The sequence below is a fragment of the Terrapene carolina genome, unplaced genomic scaffold, assembly GCF_002925995.2.
Source record: "Terrapene carolina triunguis isolate 2854851 unplaced genomic scaffold, T_m_triunguis-2.0 Scaffold714, whole genome shotgun sequence".
Taxonomy (NCBI): Eukaryota; Metazoa; Chordata; order Testudines; family Emydidae; genus Terrapene; species Terrapene triunguis.
In genome coordinates this window covers 16,592,448-16,608,973 of record NW_020665065.1, presented here as the reverse complement: position 1 = coordinate 16,608,973, position 16,526 = coordinate 16,592,448, and the positions used below count along the sequence as shown (strand labels likewise).

General features: G+C 49.4%; 1 protein-coding gene across 1 annotated transcript in view; it reads right to left on the bottom strand.

The window, feature by feature from the left end:
- Nucleotides 1–16,526, bottom strand: part of LOC112111116 (protein-arginine deiminase type-2) — a 78,971-nt gene that overhangs the window by 12,731 nt on the left and 49,714 nt on the right. Inside the window, exons 8-10 of the mRNA XM_024206401.3 lie at nt 14,232–14,335; nt 12,830–12,941; nt 10,963–11,070 (exon numbers count right to left, since the gene is read on the bottom strand). Coding sequence (XP_024062169.1) covers nt 10,963–11,070; nt 12,830–12,941; nt 14,232–14,335 — 324 coding nt within the window. The remainder of the gene's footprint in view (nt 1–10,962; nt 11,071–12,829; nt 12,942–14,231; nt 14,336–16,526) is intronic.

The window sequence follows — 16,526 nt, the reverse complement described above, 5'->3', positions numbered from 1 at the left end:
GCCTCTGTGCAAGGTGCCAGCCGTTTGATGGCGTCGTCATCAGCCAGGTAGAGAGCCAGTAGCCTGCCGTCAAAATAAGTCTGTGGGCACTGGGCAAGGATGTGAGACACAGTCGGAAGTTTGGAAGCCTCTGTCTGAATGAGCGGACGAGGACACATTGGACAGTGCTGGTTATAATGGGATACGCACTTGGAGATGTGCCTCCGGGATCTCTTTCTTTTTCTGGAGCGGTCACAGGCTTGTTTATACTGTGCCCAGGAGACAGGCTTGGCAAAAAGGGATCCCTTCACGTGCACCATAGGCCCCATTTCTGGGGGGTCATCAAAATGATTTACACGAGAACGCGGACGTGTCGGTTTAACAGGCTGGTTTCTGCTTACTCCTCCTAACGTTCTGGGCACATTTAACTCTAGAGGCATGAGAAGGGAGCCTGCTTTTATATTACAGGGAAGAGGAAACTCTCACTTTCTCTTTCCAGCCTCTCGCAGACTTCCAGAGATTAGTTGTTTGGACTTTTTTTTTCTGAAAGGGCCTGAAATCCTTCCCCTGCCAGGGTTTTCCTGCGGGAGCTCAGGCTTTAGTTTTGCTTAAGCAGTTCAGGTTCGAAAGCACCGTCTGAACCAGTGCTACTCCGATGGCTCGTGAGCCGCAAGTGGCTCTTTAATGCCTCTCCTGCGGCTCTTTGCAGCACATGATATTAAAACACGGTGTAATTTAACTATTAACCAGTCAGGATGCTTTTCCTGTGTTATTAACCAATGAAGTTATCAACTTGCACTAAGTTATTACCTTATTTGCTGTGAGAATAATATATAAACTAAAATATTTCCCAGTCACACTGTTTAAATATGAATGATGAGCGATCGCTCGTTACCGAGTATGATCATCGTCCATGGGAGTTATGGGTCCTCAGGTGGCTAATAAGGCCAATCCTTGAACCACAAGTTCTATTACAATGAGGGCAGATGTTTTCAGGCTCAGCAGGAGGCTGTTGACCATGACCGGAAGCCAGTCTCTCCTTCCTCCTGCGCCTCTTGTCTTCTTCAGCTTGTCGGCGAGCAAGTTCAAAATGCAGGGGACCATCACGTAAGATTTCACTCCATTTTACGCGATCCTCGGCAAGTGTCTCCCAAGTGTCAATGTCAATATTACACTTTTTTAGGTTGTCCTTCAGCAAGTCCTTATAATGCTTCTGTTGTCCACCCACGATACGGTGCCCTTCTTTCAGCTGAGAGGACAGGACCTGTTTTTGGAGGCGATGGTCTGGCAACCAGACAACGTGACCAGTCCAGCGGAATTGCGGATGGATGATCATTGCCTCGATACTGGTGGTCTTTGCCTCTTCCAGAACACTAATATTGGTGCACCTGTCTTCCCATTTGATCTTCAGAATCTTACAAAGGCAGCGTTGATGGTGCCTCTCAAGGACTTTCAAGTGGTATCTATAGGTTGTCCAAGTTTCGGACCCATACAACAGTGTTGGGGAGAATGACGGCTTGATAAACAAGAAGCTTGGTGTCTATTTGAATGTCGTGATCTCCAAAATCCTGTGCCGTAAATGAGAAAAAGTTACACTGGCACAGCTCAGGCGATGTTGAATTTCTGCATCAATATCTGCCTTGGATGAAAGATGACTTCCAAGGTAGAAGTAATGATCGACATTCTCCAGTGCCACTCCATTGATTTTGATAGATGGGGCATGTAATACCTCATTTGGAGAGGGCTGATAGAGCACTTTAGTCTTCTTGATATTAAGAGTGAAACCAAGACATGCGTAAGCATCGGCAAACACGTTCAAGATAGTTTGAAGATCTTTCTCAGAGTGGGCAAAGATTGCATTGTCATCAGCAGACTGAAGTTCCACAATAGATGTTGTGGAAATCTTACTCTTGGCTTTCAGCCTGCTAAGCCTGAACAGCTTTCTGTCCATTCAGTAAATGATTTCAACGCCAGCTGTAAACTTCCCAGCAATTAGGCAAAGAATGATGGCAATAAAATCCGCAAACATGGTTGGAGCGATGATACGGCCCTGTTTGACTCCTGTTTGTACTTTGAAAGGTTCACTCCGGGAGCCAGTGCTGCTCAGAACAGTCGCTTTCATGTTATCATGAAGCAATTTTAGGACATTGGTGTATTTATCAGTCCAGAGGGCACGGCGAGTCACTGAGTCAAAGACTTTAGTTAGATCAATAGAAGCCATGTACAGTGGTCGGTTTTGCTCCTGACACTTTTCTTGCAGCTGCCCTGCTGTGAAGATCATATCCGCAGTTCTACAATGTAGTCGGAAACCACTCTGTGACTCCGGTAAAATTTCTTCGGACAGGGGCAGAAGGCGGGTTGCAAGGATCCGCGCCAGAACTTTGCCTTCAATGGCTAGGAGGGAGATACCACAATAATTTCCACAATCCATTTTATCTCCTTTCTTGAAGAGGGTGACAATCAGGGCATCCTTTATTTCACTGGGTATCGCCTCCTTTATCCAGATTTTAAGGGTAAGCAGGTAAAGCTGCCAAATTAGCTCTGGTCCACCGTCTTTGAAGATTTCAGTGGGGATCCTATCTAGACCTGCTGCCTTGTTGTTCTTCATCTGCTTGGTGGCATTGTGTACCTCATACAAATTAGGAGGGTCTCCAAGCTTATCCCTAAATAGTCGTTGACGGATTTGCTCAAGGACTTCATCTGCAATCATAGAATTACGGTTAAGGAGATCTTCAAAATGTTCTTTTCAGCGACAATTGATGGCTTTGTCGTCCTTCAAAAGTGTGGTTCCGTCCTTAGGGCGAAGAGGATTCAGACCATGGCAAACTGGCCCATAAATAGCCTCGGTGGCACTAAAGAAACCACATGTATTGTGGATATCCGCGAGAAGTTGGAGTTCTTGCGCTTTCTCAGTCCACCATTTATTCTTGAGTTCTCTGGTTTTATGTTGGCCTTCCGCCCTCGCCTTGGCACGGGCTTCTCTCTTTATATTACAATTTATGTCATTCTGCCAAGCACGAAATGCCATTCTCTTCTCATTGATGAGTTGCTCAATTTCAGCATCATTCTTGTCAAACCAGTCCTGATGTTTTCTGGTTGGTAACCTATGGTTTCTTCACAGACATTGATGATTACTGCTTTCATCTGGCTCCAGTGTTCCTCAATTTCTTCTGGAAACTCTGATGGGAGCTTTTCTTCTAAGACTGCTTGGAAGTGGTCATGCTTAATAGGGTCCTTCAAATCTTGAACCTTCAACTTGCAGCTGACCTGCTTCTTTTGCAGCCTCCATTTGGGAGCGATCTTAATTTTCATTGTATATTGAATAAGGCAATTATAAGTCCAACAGTCATCAGCACTTGTCATTGCTCTTGTGAGAAGTACATCACTACGATATCGGGCACGAACTATGACGTAGTCGAGGAGATGCCAGTGCTTTGACCGTGGGTGTCTCCAAGATGTTTTGAACTTTTCCTTTTGTCAGAAAAGAGTGTTCATAATAATAAGTTCATGTTCAGCACACTTGGTCAGGAGCAGAATTCCATTTGAATTGCTTTTGCCAACTCCTTCTTTCCCGATTGTTCCCTTCCACAGATCTGAGTCTCATCCAACATGTGCATTGAAATCCCCCAGAAGGCTGATCTTGTAAAATGGTTTACAACTGAGAATAAAAATCTTCCTTTACATTCTCATCGGCATCCAGTGTTGGTGCATAGATGCTCACAATAGTTGCCTGTTGATTTTTGGTGAGCCTCAATCGGAGTGTCATAAACCGCTCATTGATGCCAACTGGTACCTCAGAGAGGCACCTTACAAGCCCGTTCTTTATAGCAAAGCCCACTCCATGCAATCGGGGTTCATCCATAGATTTTCCCTTCCAGAAGTAGGTGTATCCTTCTTTCTCCTCCCTCACCTGTCCTTCATCAGCTCTTCTAGTTTCGGGCAAAGCAGCAATATCAATGTTAAACCGACTTAATTCATGAGCAATAATGGCTGTACGTCGCTCTGGTCGGTTGCAGATTGAGTTGTCCATCAGGGTATGTATGTTCCAAGTTCCAAAGTTGAAAAGTTTCTTACATTTTCAACCGCTGAGGTGGTGATCCTGCTGGATGCGGCTATCCAGCCAGGAAAAACAGAGGCAAGACTATTTTTAGGGTACCTTTTCTAACCCCTTCCCCATGTGGGGTGAGCAGAGTGGATCCTAAAAAGGACTGCTCAGTCGTGGGTGCAGCTGCCGAGATGCTCGACCTGCCTCAATCCTCGAGCAAGACGACTGTATCACACACACACCACCTGTGTGTCGGTCTGTAACTAGGAACTTCCGGATTTCACTGTCCTGTTCCCGTCGCCACTTGCCGATCGCCACCAGACTTTTGACTTGTGCAAATGTTATTTCCCCAAAAACTGGAAGATGCCTGTGAGGGACTTCTTTTAAAGTGGGGAGACTGGTGCACAACAGGCACCACACTACCCTTGACAGATAGAGGACTTGAAACCAATGGCATGGACACCATGATGATTGGAAATCCTCTATCTGCTGCAGCCTTCATCCACCTTCACAGCCGTTGTAACATTACACAACAGTTTCACCTCCATTGTGCAGTCATCCTCCCTCTGCTCTGCCGTTAGGGACTTCTTGGATCACACTTTGTCTGGTACCTCGCCCTTGACCGTTCTGCCATGGGTAGCCCTAAGGGAGTACATGACTCCAGGCAGCGTCGCTCTCAGGGTCATTGAGACACGCAAGCCTCTCCACCAGTACAAGGTGGTGATCCATGGAGAGGAAATATGAACAGTACTATAGTAAATGAAACAATGAATTCACATTACTGGGGCTCTTTTGGGTCATATCGGTCTCTAATTTGGCTCCTGAACCACTGAGATCACTGGTCTGAACCATGGTCTCATAACCTCCTCAGCTAGCCTTTCCGCTGCTTTGTATAACACCTGGCACCAACCATTCCTTTCATTTGAGGATCTCAAGGCGATTTACCAAGGTGGGGAAATGATATAGTTTATGCATGGGGGAACTGAGACACCGAGGAGTTAAGACCAACATTTGCCAAAGGGGCTATTGGTTTGAGATGCCACAAGGTTTTGGTTCCCCAACTCGAGACGCCTAGAGCCAGATTTCCAAAAGAGCTCAGTTCCCATTTAGGTGCCTACAATGGCTGGTCTACACTGTGGGTGGGGGGGCGGGGGTCGACGTAAGATACACAACTTCAGCTACGAGAATAGCGTAGCTGAAGTCGACGCATCTTATTTCGACTTACCTCCCGTCCTTACGGCGCGGGATCGACGGCTGTGGCTCCCCCGTCGACTCCGCTTCCGCCTCTCGCCCCAGTGGAGTTCCGGAGTCGACGGGGATCGATTTATCGCGTCTAGACGAGACGCGATAAATCGATCCCCGATAGATTGATCGCTACCCGCCAATCCGGCGGGTAGTGTGGACGTACCGTAAGCAGCTTGATTTGATTTTCATAACTGCCTGGCACCTGGTACCTCTTGTTGTTCTCAAAGGGAGCCGCAGGGGGCTGAGTGTTTCTGAAAATCTCACCTCTTTATTTAGGCCCCTAAATGGGAGCTAAGTTCTTTGGACTATCTGGTCCCCAGTGCCTGCTTTTCAAAGCTTGTGAGTGCACCTAGCTCCAAATGGAATCAGTGGGAAGTGCTGGGGCTCAGCGTCTCTGAAAATCAGACCCTGGATGTCTCAAGTTGGGCAGACAAACAACAAGGCAGCCAAAATCAACAGCCACTTGAACGTTTTATCCCAAATGAGTAAAGGGCCGAACTGGGAATAGAACCTCAAAGTCCTTGCTCCCAGCCCTGTGCTCTAAGCACTGGTCATTGCCAGATCCTTCTTTACAACCTCACTTAGATTTGCATTTTTGAGGGGGAGCTGCAGAAGGTCCATTGATGGCCCCAGTAATGGCTATTGCTTGACTGAGGTTAGTGGATCAAAGTCTCTCATAAAAGGGAGCTAAGCTTTGCTGAAATCTCAGCTATGCTATTCAAACTTCCCGAGATAGAACGGTCTTGAAATCCCATTAGTGGTTTATCCCAGCAGCTGGAAAACGGCAGAGGTGCCGTATGGCGTTTCTGTCTCTGATCAGAGCTGATCCTATAGGCGCTGGCTTGCAAAGAGCCCACAGGCATATGGCTCTAGCATGTTGGCGATCACTGTACGTGGCATGTTATAAGATTGTCGAGTGAAAATCTAATTCTAAAATATAAACAGTGGAGAAAAAATATGCCCTGGATGTGTCTGCTTGGAAAAAATGCCTTGTGTGGGGCACGGTCACTGTTCTTCATCATCTCCACATCCGTTTTGTTTCACAACGGGTCCGATCAAAGGAGTCAGCCGCTGATTTTGGCAGGGGGAGGAAGTGGGTTTTCAACGAACGAAAGGCAAGACTAATAAGGCCATTTGCGTTCAGCTGTGCTCCTGGGTATTTCCCCCCAGTGCCAGCAGTGCCCCTCTGCCATGTACATTGGCCAAACCAGACAGTCTCTATGCAAAAGAATAAATGGACACAAATCAGACGTCAAGAATTATAACGTTCAAAAACCAGTCGGAGAACACTCCCTCCCTGGTCACTCAATTACAAACCTCAAAGTCGCAATACTCCAACAAAAAAACTTCAAAAACAGACTCCAACAAGAAACTGCAAAATTGGAATTAATTTGCAAATTGGACACCATTAAATTAGGCTTGAATAAAGACTGGGAGTGGATGGGTCATTACACAAAGTAAAAACTATTTCCCCATGCTAATTTCCCCCCCCCTACTGTTACTCACACCTTCTTGTCAACTGTTGGAAATGGGCCATCCTGATTATCACTACAAACATTTTTTTTCTCCTGCTGATAATAGCTCACCTTAATTGATTACTCTTGTTATAGTTGGTATGGCAACACCCATTTTTTCATGTTCTCTGTGTATATATAACGTCCTACTGTATTTTCCACTGCATGCATCTGATGAAGTGGGCTTTAGCCCACAAAAGCTCATGCCCAAATAAATGTGTTAGTCTTTAAGGTGCCACAAGGACTCCTCGTTCTTTTCGCTGATACAGACTAACACGGCTACCACTCTGAAACCTATCACTCGTGTGTGATTCTCAGCTGTGGGTTAAAATGGCACAAGAGACTCGGGGGCTAATACAACGAGTTCAGAGGGCCCCACCTGCAGCAGAACCACCACAGATCTGCTTTGTGGGGGTGGTGGGAAGGGACAGGGGTTGGGGCTGCCTGTACACTGTTTGTTTGGGGATGGCCAGGGCAGATGATCCACCACCAGGTAGCTCATTCAGTTCTTCCCTCCCTGCCAAAGGGGAGCTCACTAGTGGTGTGCGTGTGTGTGTGTGTGTGTCCCCAGATCCTAGATTGGAGAAGTGACCCTGGGGCGGCTCAACTCCTGCTCTGTGGCTTTGGCCATCCTCTCTCATCCCGATGAAATTGCTCAGTTATTGCGGGAAGGGACTGGGTCTGTAAGAGGTGCTAACCCTCTTTGTTTTACTGCCCAGTGGAAAGGGATGCTGCCCGCAAGGCTCCAATCTCCGGTACACCATCGTTCTCCTCCCCACGGCCATTTCATCCCCACTGCCCCGGGAGCATTCAAGCCCTATCAGCTCCAGCAAAGCTCAGTTTCACTCCGAGAGGCTAATTCCCTCTCATCTCTTTTTCGTGGTGTGGGTCCCCGAAGGCTCACGGCAAGGCACACGCCTCGCTGGGCGGGAGGAAAGTGTGTGGGGCTAAATCGTGCCAGCTGGAAAATGAGATTGGAGAGATAGAAGGGGGATTAGGTGAGGCTTCAAAGCACAAGATGGGAATATAATATGTTAGCTGCTCCCAAGGCTGAAATTGCTTCTCTAAATACTAAGGAAAGAATTTATCCAGGGGGGCAGAGATAAGTAGTGGCCTGGGTTATTTGCAAAGAAGACGGTCAATGTGCTATTCCCATCCTGCATGATGACTCCAGGACTTTGTACTCATTGGAGGCACAGTAAATGATATAGTTCAATGCATTTAAAAGCGATTAACCTTCTCAGAGTGGACCCATAGCGAAGGGAGCTGCTTGTGTTCGTTCTGTGGCGCCTTGCTCTCTTCTCCGGTTACCAGCTGCCCCGAGAGATGGGCCTGCTGCGATTGGCTTGGGATCCAAACCGCCCCCCACGAATTCAGATCTGGGCACCTTCTATAGAACAAATAGGAATCCAACCACCGAGCAAGAATGAATGGCTGTGGAAAGCTCCCTGCTTGACCCCCCCATGCCATAGCATTGCTAGATGCCGACAAGGATTTTGCCAGCCCTCGGCTGGAGCTGTCTGTTGCAATCTCTGGATGGATCTGGCTGTGGGTGGTGGGTCAGAGGGTTCAGAGCTGCTCAGGAGATGCACTGAGAGGCAGGGGGGATACAGTTTTTATAACAGAACCAGAATACCCATCTGAATAAAAAAAAGACACCGGGCTCCAGCATGTAAAGCCTGGGGGTGTCTCTCAACCAGATGCCTTGCATTCAAGCCCGTCTCTGCACACACAGCTGCCTGTTCTCTACTCTAGCTCCCCAGGCTAGAGTCCCTGCTTTGATGGGAACCTTTCCCAGCCTACCTTCCTGAGAGCTGGCCCTTTACATTCAGCAGTGATAAGCAGGGCCGGCTCCAGGCACCAGCCGAGCAAGCTCGCGCTTGGGGTGGCAGATTCTAAGGGGCGGCATTCCACCCAATCCTAGGGGGGGCACGGCCGCCCTTTTTTAAATTTTTTTTTTTTGGTTCGCCGCTCTGGCAGCCCTGTAGGGGGTGGCGGCGCGAGGAGGGGAGCGCCCCGCTGGGAGCGGACTGTGCGCTCCGTCTGCCCCAGCCAGTGCCAGGTCTGCAGCAAGCCCGGCAGCCCGCATCCTTCCCTTCCCGCTGACCTTCAATTCACCTGCAGGCGGGAGCGGCGCAGAGCTCTCCCGGCAGGCACGGTGCAGCAGGAGCACCCGAGTGGCGAGCGCCCCGGCTGAAGGAAGCCCTGGCAGCCCCCCTTCTCTCTCTCTCCCCCGTTCCCTCCCCCTCCCCCCTGCTAGCCGGGGCGCGCACTCCGCTGCCTGGGGCACATATGCAGCGCAGGGAGTCCCGCTAGCCAGAGTGCAGCCGCCGCCCGCCCAGAGGCTCGCCAGCGCGGCAGGGGGAGGCAGCCGCGAGCCGCCAAGTAAGTGGCATCGAAATTTTGCACCCTGGGTTTTTTGGGTTTTTTTTCTTCGCCGCCCCGGCCACCCTGCACATTTTTTTTTTTTTTTTGCTTGGGGCGGCAAAAAAGCCAGAGCCGGCCCTGGTGATAAGCCCTGAAAACAACCACGTGGCAGCTGGCTGCATCCTCCCTCCCCACCCCCCACTGCCCCCCGATCCAATGGGTAAGTGACTCCTAGTAGGTTTTCCTTTCCTCTCCTTATGAAGGGGATGACACACATTCACAGGGGTACAAAAAAAGCCCTTGGCCTCAAATAAGCAGGATCAAGGAATCCACCTTGCCCTGGAACAGTGGCAAGAAAACATGACTGTGGCCCCTCAATTTAAATAGATATTAGGGCTATCCCATGACCACCTCGATCTGGGATGCCTGGGCAGGCGAACTGGGGATGTTCCCTCCCCTTCTGGGTTCAAGGTCAGCTGGGAGAAATCAGAATGTTACCGTGAAGCAGAAGAGTAGCTGGTCCCTGGACCAGGAAGGATTTAGCAGAAAGGGTGATGGGACATGGGACATCTCCCTTGATGGCTTGGTCCTGCCATAAGTACAGGGGATTGGATTAGATGACTTCTCGAGGTCCCTTCCAGTCCTACAATTCTATGATTCTTTACTAAACTATGACCTATGACTTAAAAGCCTCAGCAAGCTGGAAGTGGACAGACGGGGATAGTTACCTCTCTCGGTCACCGGCACAGCGAATAAATGGCATTAAAAACTCATCTTGTAGCAACTTGTTCCAGAGTCTCCCCGCCAGCCTCCACGGTTTCTCTTTTACCCATTTCCTCTAGTTCTTTGAAACGGTAAATACTGGGGACACATTCACTGTTATGCTTTCGGGAGCCCAGTGAAATCAACACGGCTGCACGGTCACAGTGCAGAGGAGAATTTGGCTCTTGGTTCTTAGCAAAAAAAATTTTAGACAGAAACTGTTTTCCGGCGGAAAAAGCTGTTTCAGCAAAATCAAAATGTTTCATGGGAACGTGTCGATTTCAATGAATTTTCCACTGAAACAATTCAAAATTGAAATGGAGTCTTTCATTCGGCCTTTCTTGTTTCAGTTCTCTTTGACTTTTATATTATAAAACATTGATTACGATATGTTATATTTACAAGATTATATTTAATATCACATATATTTAAGATTTATACATTTAATATTTTATATTATAATATGTTTTGTCATTATCAAAATGAAATACATTAAAATCCGAGAATCTAATTATATCAATATGGATTTAGCATAAAGAGCTATTTGAGATTGAGGCTTGGAAACCATCAGACAGGTTTCCTGGTCCCCGGGAAAGCAGGAAGTGTTGACACCACGTGAGCTACCCTTACAGAATTATGTCCTTTTGCTCTGGGAAATTGAGCTGGGGGCAGCCTTTGGAGAAAGGTCTAAACAGATCTTAAACCCAGAACTGGGTTAGGCATCAGATTCCTGTTTGTAGCGATAAAGCACAACACAACACCAGACTGGAGGGGAAATCACCAAGTGCTTTCACAGGGCCCAGTCCTGCTTCAGGATCCATGACACAGACCCCTGAAGTCCATGGGATTCTAGGCTAGGCAGATCCCAGTCCCACTCAGGCAAATTCCTGTGGTCTTAGTTTGCCTGTATAGTGGGCCTCAGGATTTGGCTCCTATTCTTTTGTCACCTGGCCTAGAAGATGCTCATTGATAACCACAAGCCTCTCCCTCTGCCAGGAGACAATACGAGAGAGACCAAACGTGTTTGCAAAACAGATAGGCTGCTCTTACCAGAAGCTCTTTGATGGGAAACTCTTTCAGGCCCCCATCTCTGGGAGAGTCCAGAACCACAGGGAAGCATTTGTGAGGAGCATGTATGTAGCCAAACTCGATTTCATCCTGTCCAAGTGAGAAAAGCCATCTATTACATACAGGCCGACGGAGAAGCATTATCCCTCTCTAGTAACACACTCATACTCCGCTAGGGTGGCCACCTTTTCAAAAGGCAAAAGCAGGACACACGCAGGTGCCCCGCCCCCCTCCATGGCCCCGCCCCCCACTCCTCCTCTTCCCCTGAGGCCCCACCCCCTGGCCAGGCCAGAAGCTGGAACCGGGTCGTGTAAGAGTCTCCCAGGGAGCATGGGCTGATGTGGGGAGCCCTGAAGTCCCAGACTCTCCACCTGCCCTGGGCAGGGGGCCGGGGTGCTCGACAGCAGCCCCCAGCCTGTGTCCCCACCCCCCGGGGCTCCCCACAGTGGCCTGGGTTCCCTGGGCAGCTCTAACTACTGCCTGGCTCCGGCTTCTGGCCTGGCCAGGGGCGGGGCCTTGTGGGGGGAGGGGAAGAGGAGAAGAAAGGGGCGGGGCCTCGTGGTGACGGGGAACTAAGGCCCACCTCAGTCCTCCCCCCGACCAGGATGAGGCTGGCACTGCCCCTGAGCCTCGGGCCGGCGCGGAGCGGCGCCGCAGGGAATCCGGGACAAATGCTGTCCTGGAGTCATTCAGCCCGGGACCAGGACTAGAACGCTGCATTTCAGGACTGTCCCACCCAATATAGGATGGGTGGGCACCCTACACTCAGCGCTGACTGAGGCCCAGATCCTCAAAGGTATTTAGGCACCCAACTTCCACTGATTTCAATAGGAATTAGGCAGCTAGTTACTGTGGGCCTTTCACCCAAGCTCCGGTTGGCGACTATCGGCTCCATTTCACCGATGGGGAGGCGGCGCAGAGAGGGGAAGAGTTACATTTTCACAAGCGTCCGCTCATTTGTGGGGGCCTCGATGCGTGGAGACGAGTGTCTGGCTTTCAGAAGCGGGGCGCCCCCAGTTCCAGCCAGCTGTCTTGTGGCAAGCCTTCCTCCCCACTTGGACAGTGCCCCTCAATCCAGCCCTGCAGCACCCGGAACAGATCTGCCAGCAAACCTCGGTTAGGATTCAGAGCCCCCTCCCCCCATCCCCAGAGAGTCCTCCCCAAAGCAGAGATGATCCCAGTAAGCTCTCTGGGGTAGGGACCCATTTTGTGTTCATTGTTTGTACACCACTAGCACAACGGGGCCCTGTCCATCAGCAGGGCTCCCAGAGGCTACAGTCAAGCCAATAAGGAACTGACCATCATCAAGAGAAGCTTTGTAGTTTATACGATTCCGTCTCTGGTGAGCTGGCCCTTTAAGGGGTGGGGGCTAAGCTGCATCCGTGCCAGGCTTTGCCCAGCTCCCCAGGTGATGGGCACGAGTTTAGGGGATCACATGACAAGGATGTCATGTGAGTGAACTAGGCCTGCTGGGAGGAATAAGGGCAGCCGGCCTTTAGGAAGGGGAGCGATGCCAAGGAGACGATGAGGCTGCTGGGAAGAGAGCAGATGAGAACTCTCTGGAGCTCCCAGGTCGAAGGCCTGGGAGAGAGAGACCTGCAAGGAGCAGGAGGTGAGAAGCCCCAGCTAGGAGGGCTGCAAAGGATTGAGCCTGGAGGGAGAGCTCTAAGGAAGGGGAAACTGAGGCAGTGTCTGAAGCCAGACTGGGCAAGCCCTGCCATGGAGACTAACACAAACCAACCTCATTTAACAACGGCTTATGGCTGGCAGGTTTTAACACTGGAATTGTTTAACGTACTAAAGGAAGGAAAAGTCTTTGTAGCGGCCGCCATCTCCCACGCCACCTTACCTGCATCCAGCGGTCTCCACGATTCACGTACCCAAAGCAGACCTTCAGGTCGCAACTGGCTTTGCTCACTAAGCTCTTCACCTCCTTCAGGAAAAGATAATTATCCTTCACACTGTGAAAACAAAGGGAAAGGGGAAGAGATTGGAAGAGGAGGCGGGGAAGGGGGGGAAGCTCACAGAAAGGAGAGGGGGCCGAAAATTACATTCCTCTTCCCAGGCCTTCGAAAGTGAATTGTCCCTGGCAAATATACCCTTCCAAACTCTTACTGGGAAGGGCATGGAAGCTGGGAGTTAAATGCTGTCGGTGGTAAGGCTGTAGAGGTGACGTGTATGGATCTGGCCACAGCTATAGGGCTAGACTGCTGTTGGCAGCAGATTGCCGAGCTGGGTTCCGATGGATGGGTTTAGATTTTGGGCTGGGAACTCTGCCATACCGGGACAATCTCCAGGATGAGAAAACCTGCCTTACAGTGATCGATTCAAAGAGCTCTATCTATTTAGCGTAACAAAGAGAAGATTAAGGGGGTGACTTCTTGATCTACGAGTACTACTAGCTGATCACAATCATTCAGCGTTCAGCCACTGGATCGTGTTATACCTTTTCTTGTCTAGATTTCACTCCTACATAGACCTGTTCTTGAGAGAGGACACATCAAGATTTCAAGTTGCTTTCAGATGAAAATTCATTTCCCACTGAAAACACATGATGTTTGAAATCTCACACATTTTTGAATGGGACTACGGTTATTGTCACCAAAAATGCCACGCACAAACAGTTCTGGGCTGGGAATGGCCCTGGAACATTTCAGACCATTTTGGATGATATTTGCACAGCTCCAGTAATAACCATGCACAGATTCCTTACCAGTCGGACACGACAATAGGTTTATGGACCAACCATGCCAGTATTTCTAACTTCCTTTGACTTTATATAGCCAATTGAGTGGATCATCCCTGGCGTAACTCAACTTCAGTGGAACTGCAGCAGGAAATGTTGCAAAAACTAGGAATGAATGAAGTCCAGTAGCTTTGCCTTAGTGGATAGATCCTCATAATAAGAAAAGTGCTATGCAATATTTTGCACTGGAGCTCCCATCGTGAGTGTTCCTTAACGTTGTACTGGAGCTCCCATCATCCTTAACTTTGAATCAGCTGGTTGAGTCTGGCCATCCTGAGTCTCAGTACTTAATAGATTAACAAATCAATGGGACTGCTCTCAGCTCAAGTCTTTAGAAGGTTGGGTTTCTCATAGGGTACATAGACAGGCATAGAGCAACAAAATCTGTTGGCATGGTGCCTGCACCTGCACCATGCCCTGCAATCATTCGTGTCCCAAGACATGCGTGGTCATGCCGGCAACAAGCTGGCACGTGTATAGGGAGGCGTCTTCACTGGCTCTTTACCTGCATACAAAAACGTTGACCGGTGCCAAGGTGTTTGGAGTCATTATCCACGGAGCAACTCGGAAAACTACCGTGTCTGTGAAAATCGGAGCTCGTGGAATCCCCTGGAGGGGAAGCAGAACGTTGTACACGATCAGCACGTTCATAGGGCTGCAAAGCTCAACAGTAACAACGCACGGGTGGGTGAACAGAAAGGGTAGACAATGGATACATAGGCCGGCGCCCCTACAGCCGCGGGTGAAACAGGCAGTTGAACAGGTCAACCAAGATTGGCTGAGTGCTGAACTCTTACTCCCAGAGTTGAGAGACATCTGCTAGGGATAGCTTCAGAGTAATTCACTCAACCCCACCTCGGTACAGCGAGATGAGGCCCACTTCCAGCCCTGAGGAGTCAACGGGCCAGATCCGCAACTGGTGTAAATTGGTGTAGTTCTATTGGCTTCCACCGGGCTACACTGATTTACTTGAGCTGCAGATCTGGCCTTAGAACTATCTCAGACCGTTCTCCACGGCTCCTTTGGACCCTATCTCCAGGAACCATGGAGTAACTGTGGAAAAGTGTCCTAATGTAACCCGGAAGTTGGACGGATCAATGCAGCCATAAAGCAAAAACGGTGGAAAGCTGAATGACCGAGATGAGGACAATAGATGTGCTGTGAGGCGAAGAGATGCAGGGATGTCATGGGTACCCTTTTAATTTGGGATCTTACGTTGCACTCTAGGAATTCCTTAACCCACAGGCGGCTGCTTATTTGTGTTATGCAGCTACAGTACGCTCTGCACTGATATTGTCTGGGTACTGAGATTCCGGGGAAGCGCACATTCCTAGGGAGAGATTTCCCAGGTCCAGCTGGCTTGTGGCACCTCAGATTTGTCCAAATTGGAATGTGGGCAGTGGAATTTAGGATGTAGATATTGTTTACAACAGTGGAATTTAGGATGTAGATATTGTTTAAAAAGTTATCCATTTAAACGATTAAAAATATTTTGGTTAAATGGCTAAGTGATTAAAGGGCCGGCTGGCGCAGCTCGGGCTGGGGCCGATCCGGCCGGCAGGTGCGGCTGGGGCTGCTCCAGCTGGCGCAGGGTTGGCAGGCTGGCCGGCCCAGAGGTTAACAGTTAAGGCAGGTTAACCGGTAAAACTAATGCTTACCTGTTAACAGGTTAATCAGTGAACATTTTACATCCCTAGTGGAATTAAACTCATGCTTCTCTACTAACCTCCTGGCAGAAAGACACCCATGATTGCTGTGTTCTGTAAACCCAATTCTGTGAGCTGTGAGGTCATAGAATCATAGAAAATTAGGGCTGGAAGGGACCTCAGGAGGTCATCTAGTCCAACCCCCTGCTCAAAGCAGGACCAACCCCAACTAAATCATCACAGCCAGGTCCTAGCAGGGAGATCACAGAGCCAACCCCCTATGCATGTCATATTACATGCAGCGGCACACTCTGATCTCAGAGAAAGGCTGAGCCTGTCGGCGGTAGGTAAAGTTTCATTAGATGGTCTGTGTCTCCATAAAATTCAGCTCACTCGAAATGACTGGAGAGCAGGTGCAGCATGCTCCAAAAAGACACTGACAACTTAAAACAAAAAAAAGGGACTTTGAAATAAATCTTTCAGGCCTGGGCCAATTTAGAGCTGGCACATTAGATGTGCTAAGTGACGTGTTGAGCTTTAACATCACCAGCTCCTTCTTCTGTTACATAACAGCTCTATTGGGGAAGACGATGGCTCGCACCAGCGTCTAGCTGGACCCAGCTGGGGAAGACCCCAAATTAACCTGAATGCCTGTAAGTCTCAAAGGGAGGGTGGGAGGAGGAGTTTACTACTGGGGTGCAGCCCCTGGAGAGAGAGGTTATATATCTCCCTCCACTCCTGTCGCAACCCCACTGAGACATGGAACATTAAATCCCTTGTGGTCTTGGCATGGATCATCATTCCCTCTGAAATAGAAACACTCCTACAGCAGAGCGTTAAGAACCGGTGCAGGCTCCCCTTCCCACCACAGATTTCATGACGTTACATTTACACATTTAGCCCTTTGCTTTGCTGAGACATTATCTGCTTTGCCCAGGTGAGAATTTAGTGCTGAAGGACACAGCAGCCTTGGAGCCTGAAAACCTGATTCGTCCCCGCCTTATGCAAAGTGACTGCAGAACTCTGCCGCTGGTGTGAGGGTGCAGACAGGGCCGGCTTTAAGCCAATTCAGCCGATTCCCCGGAATGGGGCCCCGCGCCTAAGAGGGCCCCGCAACGTCTGGGGTTGCCGGCGTAGAGAAAAAAAAAAAAAAA